The sequence below is a fragment of the Trifolium pratense genome, linkage group LG1, assembly GCF_020283565.1.
Source record: "Trifolium pratense cultivar HEN17-A07 linkage group LG1, ARS_RC_1.1, whole genome shotgun sequence".
In the NCBI taxonomy this organism is placed as follows: domain Eukaryota; kingdom Viridiplantae; phylum Streptophyta; class Magnoliopsida; order Fabales; family Fabaceae; genus Trifolium; species Trifolium pratense.
The window spans coordinates 51,779,354-51,799,331 of NC_060059.1; the positions used below are offsets into that span (position 1 = coordinate 51,779,354).

Genomic DNA, 19,978 nt, shown 5'->3' on the forward strand with positions numbered 1-19,978 from the left:
TTTGGCATACATTTTCCACTTCTCATTAAAACATCAGGCATCTGTAATTTGAAAAATAAATAATTAGATAATGAAGAAACTGAAGGATTATAGATAAAGGATCAAAACTGGTTTTAGAATACAACAGATTAACGGATTATTTACTGATGCTTACGTTACGATCTAGTCTATAAGGGGGCGTTTGTTTCAAGGTTGTTAATTTTACTCCCAGGAATCATATTCCCAGGAAATAATAATGGGAACTTTATTCCCAGGTATTTTAAAAAAAACATGTTTGGTTCATATTAACTACATTCCTAAGAATTACTGATAAAAGTGGGTAAAAGAGAAGTTATTGGAAGTTATTTAAAATGTAGAGAAACTCTTCTATAGGCACATTTTCATGGGAACTTTTCTTTCCCACCCATTTCCTTGGGAATAAAATCATGGGAATAAGAGAAGTTATTGGAAGTTATTTTATTCCAAGGAAACTTCATATCCAGGAATAATTTCATGTCAACCTTGTAACAAACATGGGTATATTTATTCCAACCCATATATTCCCAGGAATATTATTCCTAACCTTGAAACAAACACATAGCAAAGGTAATTCATTCAACTAATATTTATAGTAGGTTAGTAACTAACTAACAACAGCTAAATCTTACCCTTCGTAATAATATTTCAAAAATTGTAAAATTTTCCAACAGACCACCAGGTAAACAGCTAGGTATAAGGGAGGTTTTACCTACCATATACTAGCATGTTTCAGACAAAGAGCTGAAGAGTAAATTTAGAAATATGAAATTCAAAAATACCTCTAAGGAGCTACATAAACTTAATAAGAATTTAATTGATTTTGGTCAGGCTTTACATTTTGCACATCACTTACTCACAGTCACAGCATTTGCAAGTCTACTAATGATAGGTAAAACTCTTCCTTAAAAATATTTGATAATATCAATCAATGCACCCAATTAAACAGTGTTTTTCTCACATAGAAACCAATGAACAATATCAGAAAGCTCTATACTTGTGAAACAGAAAAATATCCAGCCCCAACAAAGATATCGAAAGAAAGAATGTCCCTTGCAGGAGGTTTATCCAAATTGTTAAGAGCCTCACGTCGGATGTGGCATAGCCTGAACATGGGTTTATAAATTATAAGTAGAGGCAATCCTCACCTTACAAGGCAGTTTTGTAAAGTTGAGTTAGGCTCAACTCCCAATTCTAAGACAAATCCACCGCGGTTGACCCTAACTCACAGGCAGGGTCGAAATTCATATGGCAATCTAACGGCTGTCAATTAAGAATGTTCAAATTCAATATGAAGTGTCTATATTATCATTACAAAATATGCTTCCCTTGCATGATACATACTACATTTAACCTCAGATACTGCCATGATATATGTAGCACCTTCTTTAAAATTTAATATGATCCAGAAAAAGGAAATACAGTGAAACTTACTGAAGAAAGTGAAACCATTTTCGAGACAGGAAACCTCTGCATTAGTAGTCTCCTGAAAGAGGTCCACTCCTTCATTGGCTGATCACTGGAAACTTCACTCAAGCTTTCGGGATCCCGAGGGGTAGCCTTTGCATCATTGTCAATTCCTCCTCTCAGTGGGTCAAAGAAATCAGCATTTCCACCATCCACAACAACGTTAACCTAAACAGAGAATATCAACAGATAATTGAAGATTGTCAGTGTGTCACAACTCACAAGTACAATGTCTATAAAGTTTGCAGTTTATAATTACAATTTTATGAACATTTATCAAAATGACCTCAGATTTTACATAATTTGTTTACTATGCTCAAGAACATTGAATAAACGATTCTTAGGTATTTGCTTATTTTAGACCGATAGAAGTATCTAAAATCCTAACTCAACGAAATCAAATAACGAATCTGTGAACTGAATAAACATTATCTAATTACGAGAAGAAATGAGTAGGACCTGTGCGAGCGGTTGAGGTGGCGGAGAAAGAGGATGAGCATCGGCGCGTAGACGAGGAAGCGCGTGAGATTGATTCTCAGTTATGTAATTGCGAAGTCTGAACTCCATGAAATGGAAGCATTCAGCGATCAGAGCTGGAGAATTCGGTGTTTGCTCGTTGGCACTGTGATTTTTCGGTGTGGGAATCTATTACTAATATTAAAATCGATCGACATGAAAATTCCGAAATTATGTTACAAGTTTTATATATTTAATATAACTACTAACTGTAAGATATATAATGATTAAATAAAATATGATAATTTCAATAATGTAACATGAAAAAAGTTGAGTAACATTAAACGATAGTTCAACAATAATTTTGAAAAAATATTCGAAGTCTTAGTCGTATCTTCACCGTCATTATCGATGATCAATATTTTTAATCATTTTCTAGAAGTAACCCTTGAAATTGCAACATACAACTGACCATGTGAAAACATTGGCGACGGAAGATATATCCCAACATGCTTTAAAGATTGTTCCTGACTCTTATTAATAGTCATCGCAAAAGAAATCATTATAGAAAATTGTCTCCGTTGAAATTTAAAAGAAATTCTCACGTCAGATGGTGTCAGAGAAAATCTAGGTATGAAAACCTGATCACCAATATTACTTCCTGAAATAAATTTTCCTTCAAGAGCACGTTTTCCCAATCTCGTAATAATAAGTTTTGTTCCATTGCATAATCCTAATTTTTTATTTAAATTCCTTAATAGCATAACTAGAACTCCAACTTTAAGTCTCAACTTGTGATTTGGAAGTCCGACGTAAAAATCGTGTTAAAAAATTTGGGAGTATGAACATCATCCACTGTTTGACCGTCTACATTTGTGTGAGTGGAGTATCATAACTCAAATATGTTTTTTCTTCATCAGGAATTAAATCCAACATATAATCATTTATTGTGTCGACTATTGAATTTTTAGGAGCTAGTATAGCTCTATTTTGGAAATACGCTATATCGTTCATGTTTTGTAATAGTTGGGGATATATGCTTTCAACGATAGAAGCAAGAGGATCACCTAAATTTGGAATCAATAAATCTGATGGAATGTCAAGTTCTAAATCATCGTCGTTGTCATCTCCAATTTCTCCATCGCCAACACTCAAAACTCATTCAGAAAACATTTTTCTTTGTTCAACATCTGCATTCGAAGCACCACCGAGAAGTCTCAGGTTTTTACTTAATATTAAAGCTTCACAAAAATTCCAAAGAACCGAAGAATTAATAGTAGCATGAACAACTTCTAGCATTGTACCTTTGGATATTACTGGTAGAATTTGTCTAAAATCTCTGCCAAAAACAACAACTTTTCCATCGAAGGGAATGTGTTTATTTTTTTCATCAACAGACTTGATAATATCTTTTAAAGTTCGATCAACAGCTTCGAAACAGTGTTTGTGCATCATTGGTGCTTCATCCCATATAATGAGCTTTGCTTTTTGTAATAATTGCGCCAAAGGGCTTTTAGGAACTATGGTACATGTTGAAAACTCGTCAACATTTAGAGGAATACAAAACCTTGAATGTGTTGTTCTACCGCCAGGTATAAGAAATGCAGCAATCCCACTTGAGGCAACTATTAAAGTTATCTCACATTTTGAGCGTAATGCGGCTGACATGGCCCTCCAGATAAATGTCTTCTCTGTACCGCCATAACCATAAAAAAAAAACACACCAGGTTTGTTTTCCTTAACTCTTGTCATGATTGTGTCATATATTTTACGTTGCTCTGAAGTCATAGTTGATATCAATCTAACATGTTCCTCAGCTAATGATTGTTTGTTATAATTCAATTCGTCGTGTATTAAACTATTTTGCATATCAGGAACTAATGATGTGTCTGCTCTAGGCATTGGAGGATAATCTTTTAAACTCTTCCCACAACTACGTAGCATCATCTCAATATCTGTTAGTGCATATTGTAACAATTGATCATCGGTTAATATTAAATCTGCAATGTTAAAATCAAAATAATTAATGTGATTAGTGATATGACTATGGTTGTGTTTGGTTGTATTGCAAAAAAAATTGATTTAGCAGAATTGAGTTTGATAGATTTGATTTTGGTTAAAAGTGAGTTAAACATAATTGATTTATGTTTGGATACATTAACTTAAAAATAAAGGGTATTTATAAAAAATATCAATTCTTTTTCCATTATTTTTTTTTTGACAAAATTCTTTTTCCAATTTTAAAAAACTACAATTTAATAAACTGCATAATAAATAATTTAAAAAGTGATATAAGCAAGGTTACATGAGACATTGAAATGTGAAAGATGTTTTTTTTTTTTAATAGATTTCAATATTGTTGAAGGTGTTGTAGTATGAGAATATATATAACTTTCCAAATCACACGTGATAATAACTTTTTAAATCTCACATGATAATTATTCTCTAAATTTATGATCCGGTAGAAAAAAAATCATTGATCAGGAAAGACATAAAAATATTTTGTGATGAATAATATAGTCAACAATAATTTTGAGATGATATACTTTTAAAATTGATGGTGCTTATCAATTATTACACATAATTTTAATCACAATTGACATACTTGCCATAGTGGTTGAAAATATTGCCTTGCAACCGAAGAGTTGCTGGTTCGAGAGAAAACAAATTAGGATTTAGGGTTTGCTTGTGTATACAAGCTTATAATATAAAAGATTTCACTAAAAAAAATTAAAAAAATAATATAAGATAAATACAAAAAAAAACTATTATTTAGAAAAAAAATATAAGATAAACACAAAAAATGATATCTTTTAAGAAAAAAAAAATACTTTCAACATCATCTTTATTTATTTTTTATTTTTTTATAATTAAACTTTATTATTTTCGCGGAGATGTTGATGATGAAAATAATATAAATTTGATAAAATTTATTATAATTAAACTTTATTGTTTTATGATTGAAAATAATAGAAATTTGATAATTTTTTTTAAAGTTGATGGATCTCCGCGGAGATGTGGATGATGAAAGAATACTCCCCAAAGCGGGATTAGTTAATTTTTGCTTAACTTCTTCCTTACTTTTGAGGAAATAGTTCAATTTATCCTCAACTTCGATATTGTTGTTAACAAGACACGTGACATTGCAAAAATCTGGAACAATGTTCGAGATTTGCTTCAAGGATGTTTTTTCGAAGCATTATCTACTTAGGGTAGTAATAAAATTAGTATTAGATGTCAATATCTTAGTATAACAACTTTTGAATTTATCCCTTTACTCGAATGTACTTTCATAACTTCTGTACTATTTTTTAATTAAATATGTGTCTTGTTGTATTGTCCTTTCAAGTCCCTTCTCATTTCAATTGCTGTGAAAATAACAGTAACAATTACTAATAGGCGTAGTTATAACCTATAATTTAGGTTCCTGCACTCGAGACTACATTTGAAAATACAATTCCTCAAGACGTCACTCTTTGCACATAATAATCGCTGGGGATATAACACCACAAAGAGCGAGAGCAGTAAAAACAGCCCAATGGCCATTGCTTGAAATAAAATTATGAGTAATATGTAAAATTAAAGAATTATTGAGTTGTTTCGAGGATTTGAGGCCTAACCCGCCAAAAGAAGTGCAAATAGAATTCCAAGCAACCATACAAACCTTCCGATTATGAATATCACCTCTCCATAAAGAATAATGACATATGTAGTTGTTGTATCAACGAGACATTTGTCACATCATAAAATTCACTTCAAATAAGGGTGGAGGAACAAAAGTAAAACAAAATTGAAATACAAAACCAAAAAACTGTTTTTAAAATGGGAGACCAGAACATAATAAAAATAAATTTAATAAGGGACCATAATTGAATTTAAGCCTAAATATTAAAAAAAAATTAAGAGCAATGTCATGGTCACTACAATTTCCAACGCTAGTTGCTTGAATTTCAACTTTCTTTTAAGCCTAAATATTAAAAAAAATAAAAATTAACCGTCTCTACAATTTCCAATGTTGGTTTCTTAATTTTCAAATTTATTTTCGTGAGACTACATAGGCATAGGCATCATCTTGTTATTATAGTGTATAGTGACTAGGTAGTCCAACTGGCATGCGGAACACGTGTTGGATTTTCATTCCATATTGACACACTTGCTCGCTCACCATTTTGTCACTTACATTGTTACATCATTGCGTAGAGAAATAAAACTCAAATCCAAGATAAATCCGAGTAATTATCATATCAATACCACCCATCAATGGCGAATCTCCCCCCTCAATCACCCTCTATGAAGAAAGATAAATCGAATTCCAGTTCCTCCAGCATTAATTCCACCAGGATGATGTACGCAAAACGTCTTGTAATTGAACTGAACAATCCCGATCTACGAGAAAATGCTCTTACTGTGCTTTCCAAGGTTCGTATCAATCCATCTTTCGATTTTTTATTTTTATTTTTTATATATGTTTGATGTTTGACATCTTTCATTAAACCCACAAGTAAGATCGTATCATAGCCAACTTCTCGAATAGTTGTCAAACATTATATTAAATGTAAGCTCTATCAATGGTCTGAGAGTAGCCCCATTTTATTAGACTCGATACAACAATATTTGGTTCCAATTTTAATATTATCTTTTGGTATTTCGTAAGAATTAGGATGAGATCTGAATACAATTCACTCAAAAAGCTAAATTTTTTGTGTATTGTGAGAAAAATAAAAACTTAATTAGGGTTTTATATTGGGATCAAATTATACATGTGTAATATTTGGGTGATGTTACACCGCTCAATAACGCTTTAACGAATATGTTTTTTTTTACAAAATTCATCATTGGATTGAAAACTTATATCATATAGATCGTTCATGTTCATTTTTAAGAAAATCAACATCATTTGATATGTTTTTGAGATCCGTTAAAATTAAGGGTGTTCAATAAAAATTCATAAACTCTTAATCTTTGCCGGTTACAATAACATATCAAATAATTTTAGATTTTATCAATAATTCATTAAAATTAATAATTCATTTCATCCATATAGTTTGCAAGCCTGTCATTAGATATAATCAATGCATTAACAATGTGACTTTGACAAATCATACAATAGATATCATTGATTGCAATGTTATTGATTGCATCAAATCTATATCTAAGAAAACTTTGATTACTATTGTGCTTAATTAAAGGTTTTCTTTGATTTTAGAAATTTCATGTTACAATGTTGTTAGTACTTGGCAATGATTACTCGTACACTAGTGTTAACAAATGAATTTCTATATTTTTTTTTTTGTTATTTTATATTGCAGATGACAGATTTATTTCAAGAACTCGCGTCAGTATTGTGGAATTCTTTTGGTATTATTGCAACATTTTTACAGGTACGCTAATAGTTTTAACAATATACAGTATTATTTACTTGTTGACTTTCTTTGCACTAGTCATTCTTGTAAACTTCTTCCTCAGTTCGTTATTTTTCTTTTATTTTCACCATTCCATTTAAAGTGGGAATTCGATTTGGCGCAGTAACTGCGTCACACGATTATCGCGGTTAGCCGTACGATTTAGATCAACAGTTGAGATCCTTTAAATGTGTTATAGCTGATATGTAATTTGAACCGTCCAATCTCAAATCAACGACTATGATTAAAAACAGCATGTATCTTGAACAATAGCAGATCTAAGTCCACAAAAGTGACATTATGTTGATGAGACACTTAGAATTAAAATATTATGGTACAATTTTATCTAGAAGTTGTTTTAAATAGTTATAGTCCACTCTAAATTGACTCAAAGCGTCCACAAATCCTAGCTCAAATGACAGAAATGCCGAAATTGCTAGTGTCGGACGTCAAGGACTGGGGTTCGAATCCCGGTCACTCCACTTTATGTGTGTGAGTTCAATATCAACAACAAAAAAAAAAAAAACTCAAAGTACCTTAAAAAAAAAATACTATTTTTCATGATTTTTCTTAAATGCTTATAAACTGTCCTAAATTAACCACTAAATTAACCATGAAATAACATTTTTCTTTTTTATAGGAAATAACTTCAATATATCCTGTAATTTCAACTCCAGATCTTACTCCACAACAATCAGCTCGAGTATGCAATGTTCTTGCCCTACTTCAGGTGAGATGAATTTATCTTGACTAGATTTTTTAGCTTGATAAAAGTGTCACACACAAACATTATACATTCTTCTTTGTTGTTTTACTTATATATATATATATATATATATATATATATATATATATATATATATATATATATATATATATTGGAAAATATAAAAATTAACACCTCTAACATTTCTTTCTCATGTGTTTGTTAAAGTGTGTGGCATCCCACTATGATACAAAGATATCATTTCTGAAAGGTAATGTCAAGTTTCTTATCCATCTTAATTACGATAAATTTCTTATTTTATTAGTGATAATAAATACAAGGTGAATTCTTTGGCATTATATTATCATGGTTTTTTCTCATTAAAATCCACATTTGAAAAAAAAAATACGTATTAGTCTTTTTCATAATTCACATTTAACTTTTCATATTTGCAGCTAACATGCCTATATATTTGTATCCCTATCTTCGCACAACAAACAATTCGGCACCATATGAGGATTTGAGACTTGCTAGTCTTGGAGTCATTGCTGCAACCGTGAAGGTATTTGATACACTTGACTTGATTACTATGTGAATAATTTTTATGTTGAAATTTGTGTTGGAAAGAAAATATGTTTAAATAAATATAAAAATAGTGTGACAAAAATATTGCCATAAAAAATCATATATGGAAATAACTTAATATGCCATTAACATAAATAGCCATCAATTCAATATCAATCATGTTGAAATTCTTGATCATTTCTTTCTTGCACTCTCCAAACATACTTGGAACACTTCTGGTACAGATAAGTCTTCGGTCCCGTGAGTTCAACTAAGTTGACAGGAGCTCGTGTGTACACTTTGTGAAATTATTTTCTTTAAAGTTGTTAACAATTTGTCTGTACGATGTTCTTGTTGTTTGCCGGAATAGAACTCATAAAGTGCTTTTCTTATCATGATCTTCCTATATTTTTTATAAGTCGAAGAGTATCTAGACATCAGACGACAAATCAGGCTTCCCCCCATCCTTTATCTATATCTCTTTATCATGATCTTCCTATCATTTCACCTTATAGCCCAAATTAAAAGTCACCCTTTGTCCTTTAGAGTCTTATAGTAAAACTAATTCCACCTCTTAAATTTTCGAGACATGCCTTATTTACTTTGTATTTTCATTTGAAAGAGATGTTGCTTTTGTAATTTTTTTCGTTCTTCATCAAATTTTAGTGGATTAGGAAGCTTATTTTCTCTTTTTCTTGAATTGTTCAAAATATATATATTTTTGTTTGTTTTAATGAATCTTCATGCTGTGATTCCTTATAGTTGTTTTTAATGATTTCTCAAATCTCGTTTCCTCCAAGAAAAACCAATTGACATGATATTTGCAGGTTAAGACCAGAGAAGCCATAGATTTCCTTCTGGCAAGTGAAGTCATGCCGCTGTGCCTCCAAAGTATTGATGTTGGCAGAGAACTGTCAAAAACTGTAAGTTTTTCGATTCTTATTTTTTACAATATAATTTCTATTTCCTTCTTTTTCTTTGCTCCACACTTTGTTTTGGGTATGAAATCTATCTTCTTTATTCCAATATATTTCGTATCTCTAAGTTGAAGAATATGAAATCCTTTACAGTAAGTCTAAGCTTGTTTACTATTAAGATTTTTATAGGCAAATGTTAGTAGTTATTGGTTAGTTTGTTATGGGATAGAAAATGTTAGTAGCAGTCAGTGAACAGCACTATGGATCTCCTATAAATGTTTGGATTTGCGGTGAAAATAGTGGAATCACAATGAGTCAACATGACGATTTTAGTAAAAAATATACTTTGAAGTTTCAACAAAATTATTTTGAAGTGGCATAATAGGTTTGATTTTTATAGAATTTGGATTCCCCGCAACCAAAAGAATGTTGCATTCACGCAGTCATCTATATCACTGGTCATTGGGTTATGATCGGACAATGTAGATTTCAAAATCAGTTTTTTAGTTTTAATCAAAAATCTTGAAATCTATATTGCCCGACTGGCAGCTCGAAAGCAGGAACTGCAAGGCTGCAACTGCATGGAATCTGCATTCATTTTTACTAGGGTCGATATTCCTATCACAAGATTTGAGTTTCTAACTGCATTCTGTGGTATGCGTTGATTGCCATATTTGGACTTATCTATCGGTATAAATACTTCTGAGTTGTGACACTCTTTTAGAGAAATTATAAAAACAGCTTATGACATGTACATAAGTTGATTTTAGCTTAATTCCATTAGCTCTTCAGGATAGCTTAATCTTATGAAAACAATTTATCGATTATACGGAAAAAGTTTGACTTTATTTTATCCTCTGTTATAGAAATAGCTTATTCATAAGAGCACCTATGCTATAAATAGGGCTTAATTGTTTGACAAATTTACAGTTTTGTGATGAGTGTAGAAAATATAAAAGTTACTTAATAAAATTTGTTTATCACTACAGGTAGCAACTTTTATTGTTGAGAAAATTCTGTCAGATCACGTTGGTATGGCTTATGTTTGTGTTATACCAGAACGCTATCATGCAGTAATCGGAGCTTTGGACATGTTGGCAAAAGCTCAGAATCAACCTTCATCGAGGCTTGTGAAGCTGTTGGTTTCGTGTTATACTTATCTCTCGGAAAAACAAGTAATGTTTTTGCCGAAAACAATTCCACCACCATCTTAAGTGCTTCCATTCATGCCATTTCCCTTCTTTATAAACTTCTAATAATATCTTAAAGAAGGGTTGGTTGGTTATCTTCTAGACATGTTTGTTTGAGAGTTGTGACTTTTATTTGTTTCCTTTAAATAAGTACTTATTGTGATACATATGATATTCTATGGTTTGATATTATAAGATTTCCTATGTTAAGATATGATATGGTTTATTCAAAAGTTAAGTTTTTAAAGCAGTATTGGATTAAAATTTAAATTTTCTGTTACTAAATAATTAAAATTTTAATGTGCCGAATTGTTTGTTGTGCGAAGATAGGGATACAAATATATAGGCATGTTAGCTGCAAATAAGAAAATGTAAATGTGAATTATAAAAAAACTAATATATTTTTTCTTCAAATATGGATTTTAATGTGCAAAAACCATGATAATATAATGCCAAAGAATTCACCTTGTATTTATCATCACTAATAAATAAGAAATTCTGAGTAATTAAGATGGATAAGAAACTTGACTTTACCTTTCAGAAATGATATCTTTGTATCAGGGTGGGATGCCACACACTTTAACAAAAAACAGTAGAAAGAAATTTTAGAGGTGTTAATTTTTATATTTTTCATATATATATATTTTGTGTGTGGACACTTATAATATTTGTGTATGGACACTTTTAACAAGATAGAAAATCTATTAGGACAAATTCATCTCACCTGAAGTACGACAAGTACATTGCATACTCCAGCTGATTGTTGTGGAGTAAGATCTGGAGTTGAAAGTACAGGATATGTCGAAAATATTTCCTGTAAAATAAAAATAAAAATGTCATTTCATGGTTAATGTAGGACAACTTATAAGCATTTAAGAAAAATCATGAAAAATTGCATTTTTTTAGGTACTTCGAGTCAATTTAGAGTGGACTATAACTATTTAAAACAACTTCTAAATAAAATTGTACCATAACATTTTAATTCTAAGTGTCCGTCATCAACATAATGCCACTTTTGTGGATTTCGATCTGGTGTTGTTCAAGATACAAGCTATTTTAATCACAGTCGTTGGTTTGAGATTTGACGGCTCAAATTATACATCAGCTATAACACAGTTCAAGGATCAACCATTGATCTAAATCATATGGCTAACTGCAGTAATTATGTGACGCAGTTACTGCGTCAAATCCAATTACCACTTTAATTGGAATGGTGAAAATAAAAGAAAAATAACGAAACAGTGGAAGAAGTTTACAAGAATGACTAGTGCAAAGAAAGTCAACAAGTAAATAATACTCCCTCCGGTTCTTTTTATAAGGAACAATTTGAAAAAATCACACAGATAATTATTTTCATTTAATACTCTTATAAATTTAAATTTATTCCATATATACCCTTATTTAATTACTCTTTATTCAACTAATTTACTTATTTTTAAATTCTCTCTCATAATAAATAAGGGTATAAGTGAAATTGAATATTTAAAACATTTGAAAATTTGTCAAAGTTTCTTATAAAAATGACCAAATTTTTTGCCCTAAGTGTTCCTTATAAAAAGGACCGGAAGGAGTATATAATTAAAACAATTAGCGTACCTGTAAAAATGTTGCAATAATAGACACTGAAATAAATATTGTCCGTATCTTATATTCTACAACCAAAAACAAGGTACAACGAATTTTTTAAACTTTAGGCTACGGGTACACTGAGGTATATTAAAGAAAATGAAGAAAAAAAATTCTAATATACATATAAACATATAAAGTTGGCATACTGTTCAATGTCTATGGACCATAATTTTATACATTCAGTATTATAACGAGTTTTTTTTTTTTTTTTTTGAACAAGCAAAAATGGAATATATTAGCATCAAAAGAGAGCTTGCCTAGCACAAGATGTGCCAGACAAAACCGCAGAATTTTACAGTTCTAAATAGTACATTGAATCAAAAGTTTGGGCAATGCCCAAACATACAAACGGGCTCGACCACCACAAGTGGTAGTTTGTGCCAAGATGAACATTATTGGCCTTTAGCCACCAAAACGTGTATAATTTAACTTTAATAATGAGTTTTATTTTACTTCATGAATTTATTTATAAAATGGGTTTATATGAGTAAACCCTTTGGGACTTGATTTCAATTGACCAGGAACTTGACTTAAGTATGACAGACACTACTTAAGTCATATCTCTAGGCGGTGAGACTTAACAAACAAACCCCCTGGGCCTAGAGCAAGGACAAACACGGCTGCCCAACAACGGAGTTTATTTTAGCACAAGCTCTAACACAGTCTTAGAAATTGGGCTCAGAGATTAATTCAACTTCACAAAACCGGCATGTATGGTTAAGAATCCCTAAGCCTTATTTATAAGCACTATTTATGTCATATCCGTAGACGATGTAAGACGGATCCAACACTTATTAACAGTAAAAGAAGCATCTCGTATTTTCATATCCTAACTTCTACTAGAGTATCTAAAAAAAAGTAAAATACCATATAAAAGCATCAAATAGCGGACAACCTACTAGATAAAACCTTCGAGTTAATCAATTAAATGAGCATCATACATAAAATATATTCTAGCTAGAAGGAACAACTAGAAGAAAACAAACATGTTATCTTTCTTTGGGGTTTCAAAAAAGAATGAATTAACTTTTACAACTAATTTGCAAAATAAATGATTAAATACATCAAAGGTCACCTTTATAGATAACTTTAAGGATGTCACGCGGTCATCACCAAGCCAATAACGGGTAATTTCATCTTTGAGCTCATGTAGTCTGCGGATCATCTAGTTCCTCCAAGTGTATACTTGTTGAAGATTTGTCGTGTGCTGAAAATTGGGACGTCACATAACTAAATGATGATAAATAAAAGACAAAACATTAAAAACCAATGTAAAAGATATTGGCAATTTGGCATACATTTTCCACTTCTCATTAAAACATCAGGCATCTGTAATTTGAAAAATAAATAATTAGATAATGAAGAAACTGAAGGATTATAGATAAAGGATCAAAACTGGATTTAGAATACAACAGATTAACGGATTATTTACTGATGCTTACGTTACGATCTAGTCTATAAGAATAGCAAAGGCAATTCATTCAACTAATATTTATAGTAAGTTAGTAACTAACAACAGCTAAATCTTACCCTTCGTAATAATATTTCAAAAATTGTAAAATTTTCCAACAGAGCACCAGGTAAACAGCTAGGTATAAGGGAAGTTTTACCTACCATATACTACCATGTTTCAGACAAAGAGCTGAAGAGTAAATTTAGAAATATGAAATTCAAAAATACCTCTAAGGAGCTACATAAACTTAATAAGAATTGAAGTGATTTTGGTCAGGCTTTACATTTTGCACATCACTTACTCACAGTCACAGCATTTGCAAGTCTACTAATGATAGGTAAAACTCTTCCTTAAAAATATTTGATAATATCCATCAATGCAGCCAATTAAACAGTGTTTTTCTCACATAGAAACCAATGAACAATATCAGAAAGCTCTATACTTGTGTAACAGAAAAATATCCAGCCCCAACAAAGATATCGAAAGAAAGAATGTCCCTTGCAGGAGGTTTATCCAAATTGTTAAGAGCCTCACGTTGGATGTGACATAGCCTGAACATGGGTTTATAAATTATAAGTAGAGGCAATCCTCACCTTACAAGGCAGTTTTGTAAAGTTGAGTTAGGCTCAACTCCTAATTCTAAGACATCCACGGCGGTTGACCCTAACTCACTGGCAGGGTCGAAATTCATATGTCAATCTAACGGCTGTCAATTAAGAATGTTCAAATTCAATATGAAGTGTCTATATTATCATTACAAAATATGTTTCCCTTGCATGGTACATACTACATTTAACCTCAGATACTGCCATGATATATGTAGCACCTTCTTTAAAATTTAATACGAACCAGAAAAAGGAAATACAGTGAAACTTACTGAAGAAAGTGAAACCATTTTCGAGACAGGAAACCTCTGCATTAGTAGTCTCCTGAAAGAGGTCCACTCCTTCATTGGCTGATCACTGGAAACTTCACTCAAGCTTTCGGGATCCGGAGGGGTAGCCTTTGCATCATTGTCAATTCCTCCTCTCAGTGTGGTCAAAGAAATCAGCATTTCCACCATCCACAACAACTTTAACCTAAACAGAGAATATCAACAGATAATTGAAGATTGTCAGTGTGTCACAACTCACAAGTGCAATGTCTATAAAGTTTGCAGTTTATAATTACAATTTTATGAACATTTATCAAAATGACCTCAGATTTTACATAATTTGTTTACTATGCTCAAGAACATTGAATAAACGATTCTTAGGTATTTGCTTATTTTAGACAAAAAAGACTTGTGATCTTACAACCTCGGCCGGGTTCAGTTAAGGACATGTGTAATTTTTCAAAATCGAACACGGTGTTTAATCGTTTTTACTCATTATTTGTCACCCATAGACTCAAAAATCCGTGTAAATTCGTCCGATCACCAAACTTAATCTCGATTAGTATGAGTTTTTTCAGCTTGATACATTGTTGAGAAGCATAAGTATATGGTGAGTACTTAAGCTACAGTAGCCACTTCTTAGGGTCACATTTCCTCGTATACATGATTTTGCTTTTAGGGATGTCAATTTCGTCCGCAAATGGGGATCCCCGCAGGAATTGTCCCGTTTGGGACCCGGAGATGGAGAATTTTTTCCCGTGGGAATAAGGATGGAGGAGAAAGTCCCCGCGAGAGAGGTTTGGAGATGGGGACCAGATTTTACCCTCCGCCCCGCGGAGACTTCGTCCCTGAATACTTTAATAAAATAACATTAATAAATGTATATTTAAGTACTTTATAAATAATTTTTAATTATGATTTCACAAATATGGGTATACATTTGTTTATATATGATGTTTATTACTGTCACAAAACTCACATTAATCTTTTAAGTTTTTTTTATTTGTTTTATAATTAAACTTTACTATTTTCGTATAACTAGTTTGATTGAAAATAATAGAAATTTGATACTTTTTTTAAAAAAAGTTGATGGATCTCCGCGTAGATGGGGATGAAAGAAGAATACTCCCTAAAGCGGGGGAATGGGGACGGGGTATAGAGGAACATTTTCGGGGATTAGTTAATTCTTGCTTAACTTCTTCCATCCTTTTGAGGAAATAGTTCAATTTCTCCTCAACTTCAATGTTGTTGGTAACAAGACACATGCCATTGCAAAAATCTGGAACAATGTTCGAGATTTGCTTCAAGGATGTTTTTTCGAAGCATTATCTAGTTAGGGTAGCAATAAAATTCGTACTAGATGTCAATATCGTAGTATAACAACTTCCGAATTTATCCCTTTACTCGAATGTACTTTCATAACTTCTGTACTATTTTCGAATTAAATATGTGTCTTGTTGTATTGTCCTTTCAAGTCCCTTCCCATTTCAATTGCTGTGAAAATAACCGTAACGATTACTAATAGGCGTAGTTATAACCTCTAATTTAAGTTCCTCCGCTCGAGACTACATTTGAAAAGACAACTGCTCATGACATCACCCTTTGCATATAATAATCGATGGGGATACCACACCACAAAAAGCGAGTGCGGTATAAACAGCCCAATGGCCAATGCTTGAAATAAAATACTGAGTAAGATGTAAAATTACAGAATTATTGAGTTGTTTCCAAGATTTGAGCCCTAACCCGCCAATATCAAAAGAAGTGCAAATAGAATCCCAAGCAACCATGCAAACCTTCCGATTATGAATATCACCACTCCATAAAGAATAATGACATATGTAATTGTTGTATCCGCAAGACATTTGTCACATCATAAAATTCACTTCAAAGAATAATGGAGACCAAAACATAATAAAAATAATTTTAATAAGGGGACCAATATTGAATTTAAGCCTAAATATAAAAAAATTAACAATAATGCCATGGTCGCTACAATTTCCAATGCTAATTTCTTGAATTTCAACTTTCTTTTAAGCCTAAATATTAAAAAAAAATTAACAATAAACCAGGGTCGCTACAATTTCCAATACTGGTTTCTTAAATTTCAAATTTCTTTTCGTGAGACTACATAGGCGTCCTCTTGTTATTATAGTGCATAGTGACTACAACTGGCATGCGGAACACGTGTTGGATTTTCATTCCATATCGGCACACTTTCTCGCTCACCATTTTGTCACTTACATTATTACATCATTGTGTAGATAAATAAAACCTAAATCCAAGATAAATTTGAGCAATTATCATATCAATCCCACCCATCAATGGCGAATCTCCCCCCTCAATCACCCTCTATGAAGAAAGATGAATCAAATTCCAGTGTAAGTTCTTCCAACACTGATTCCACCAGGATGATGTACGCAAAACGTCTTGTAATTGAACTGAACAATCCCGATTTACGAGAAAATGCTCTTACTGTGCTCTCCAAGGTTCGTATCAATCCATCTTTCATTTTTTTTATGTGTTTGATGTTTGACATCTTTCATTAAACCCACAAGTAAGATCGTATCACATCCAACTTCTCGAATAGTTGTCATCAATATTTTGAGACTAGCCCCATTTAAACCCTTTTATTAGGCTTAATACAACAATATTTGGTTCCAATTTTAATATTATATTTTGGTATTTTGTAAGAATTAGGATGAGATCTGAATTACATTTCAATCAAAAAGCTAAATATTTTGTGTATGGTGAGAAAAATAAAAACTTAATTAGGGTTTTATATAGGTATCATATTATACATGTGACATTTGAGTGATGTTACACTGCTCAATAACGTTTTAATGAATAATTTTTTTTACAAAATTCACCGTTGGATTGAAAGCTTATATCTTATAGATCATTCATGTTCATTCTTAAGAAAATCCAACATCATTTGATATGTTTTTGAGATCCGTTAAAATTAAGGGTGTTCAATAAAAATTCATAAACCCTTAATTTTTGTGATTTCATCAATAATTCATTAAAATCAATAATTCATTTCATCCATATAGTTTGCAAGCCTAAGTCATTAGATATAATCAATGCATTAACAATGTGACTTTGACAAATCATACAATAGATATCATTGATTACAATGTTATTGATTGCATCAAATCTATATCTAAGAAAACTTTGATTACGTACTATTGTGCTTAAAGTTTTTCTTTGATTTTACAAATTTCATGTTATAAATTATAATCTTTTTTTTTTTTTTTATTTTATTTTTAAACTATAATCTTGTTAGTACTTGGCAATGCTGACTCGTACATTAGTGTTAACATGTGAATTCCCATTTTTCTTGGTTTTTTATATTTCAGATGACAGATTTATTTCAAGAACTCGCACTATTATTGTGGAATTCTTTTGGTATTATTGCAACATTTTTACAGGTACAATAATAGCTTTAATTATACATTATTTACTTTCTTTGCACTAGTCATTCTTGTAAACTTGTGTAAAAAAAAGTCATTCTTGTAAACTTCTTCCATTATTTCATTATTTTTCTTTTATTTTCACCATTCCAACAAAAGTGACAATTGGACTTGACGCAGTAACTACGTCGCACAATTATTGTGGTTAGCCGTTCGATTTAGATCAATGACTAAGATCCTTAAACTTTGTTATAACTAATTTATAATGTAAACCGTCTAATCTCAAATTAACTGCTGTAATTAAAAATTGCATGTATCTTGAACAATAGCAGATCTAGGTCCCCAAAAGTTGCATTATGTTGATGAGAGATAGTTAGAATTAAAATGTTATGGTACAATTTTATTTAGAAGTTGTTTTAAATAGTTATATTCCACTCTAAATTGACTCAAAGTACCTTAAAAAAAATACTATTTTTCATGATTTTTCTTAAATGCTTATGAGTTGTCCTACAATAACCATGAAATGACATTTTTTTATAGGAAATAATTGCAATTTATCCTGTACTTTCAACTCCAGATCTTACTCCACAACAATCAGCTCGAGTATGCAATGTTCTTGCCCTACTTCAGGTGAGATGAGTTTGTCCTGATAGATTTTCTATCTTGTTAAAAGTGTCCACACACAGACATTATACATTCTTTGTTGATTAACACCTCTAACATTTCTTTCTCATGTTTTTGTTAAAGTGTCTGGCATCCCACCCTGAGACAAAGATATCATTTCTGAAAGGTAATGTCAAGTTTCTTATCCATCTTAATTACTCTAAATTTTTTATTGTACTGGTGATAATAAATACAGGCTGAATTATTTGATATTATATTATCGTAGTTTTTGCTTATTAAAATCCACATTTGAAGAAAAAAATGTATTAGTCTTTTTCCTAATTCACATTTAACTTTTCTTATTTGCAGCTAACATGCCTATATATTTGTATCCTTATCTTCGCACTACAAACAATTCAGCACCATATGAGGATTTGAGACTTGCTAGTCTTGGAGTCATTGCTGTATTTGATACACTTGATTACTATGTGTATATTTTTTATGTTGAAATTTGTGTTGGAAAGAGAATATGTTTAAATAAAAAAACAGTGTGACAAAAATATTGCCATAAAAATGCATATATGGAGATATTTTAAGAGATTTACTTTTGTCACCCTACTTATTTTCTCGCGCACCCTACAAATTTTCCAAAATACCCCGTCCGCAACTTATGTAGCGGACACTCCAAAAAACACCTTACCCTTATAATGCCCGCTACTTAAATAGCGGAAGTAGTGGATGACATTTACAAAAATTTGTCATTTTTATAACGTCCGCTACTTAAGTAACGGAAAAGTAAAATACAAAAATTTGGTCATATCCTTTATCTATATCTCTTTATCATGATCTTCCTGTCATTTCACTTTATAGTCCAAATTAAAGGTTACCCTTTGTCCTCTAGAGTCTTATAGTAAAACTAATTTCACCTCTTAAATTTTCGAGACATACCTTATTTACTTTGTATTTTCGTTTTAAATTGATTTAAAGCATCTCCCAAATCTCAGTAGATGTTGCATTTGTAATTTCTTTGCTCATCTTCATCCAATTTTAGTGGATTAGAAAGTTTATTTTATCTTTTACTTGAATTCTTCAATATATATATATATATATATATATTGCTTGTTTTAATGAATCTTCATGTTGTGATTCCTTATAGTTGTTTTTATCGGTTTCTCAAGTCTCGTTTTCTCCAAGAAGAACCTACATTTTGATACACCAATTGACATGATATACGCAGGTTAAGACCAGAGAAGCCATAGGTTTCCTTCTGGCAAGTGAAGTCATGCCGC

At 31.3% G+C, this 19,978-nt stretch overlaps 2 protein-coding genes across 7 annotated transcripts in view; one reads left to right on the forward strand and one right to left on the reverse strand.

The window, feature by feature from the left end:
- Positions 1–19,978, reverse strand: part of LOC123921729 (VPS35 endosomal protein-sorting factor-like) — a 44,238-nt gene that overhangs the window by 16,950 nt on the left and 7,310 nt on the right. For 2 of the 6 annotated variants that reach the window (XM_045974418.1, XM_045974426.1), the window contains exon 1: positions 1,450–1,650. Coding sequence is in view for 4 of the 6 variants with exons in the window: in XM_045974384.1 (XP_045830340.1) it covers positions 11–41; positions 1,450–1,650; positions 14,677–14,878 (434 nt within the window). In the remaining 2 variants the exon portion in view is untranslated. Of the gene's footprint in view, positions 1–10; positions 42–1,449; positions 1,651–1,941; positions 2,166–11,251; positions 11,532–13,421; positions 13,554–13,644; positions 13,676–14,676; positions 14,879–19,978 lie in introns of those variants that run through there. The other 4 variants (XM_045974400.1, XM_045974408.1, XM_045974384.1 and 1 more) reach the window with 4 other exon arrangements.
- Positions 6,199–10,812, forward strand: LOC123921780 (CCR4-NOT transcription complex subunit 9-like). The gene is made up of 7 exons (XM_045974459.1): positions 6,199–6,357; positions 7,248–7,319; positions 7,981–8,070; positions 8,275–8,317; positions 8,502–8,608; positions 9,438–9,533; positions 10,517–10,812. The coding sequence occupies exons 1-7, from the start codon at positions 6,199–6,201 to the stop codon at positions 10,739–10,741; spliced, it is 792 nt and encodes a 263-aa protein (XP_045830415.1). The 3' UTR covers positions 10,742–10,812.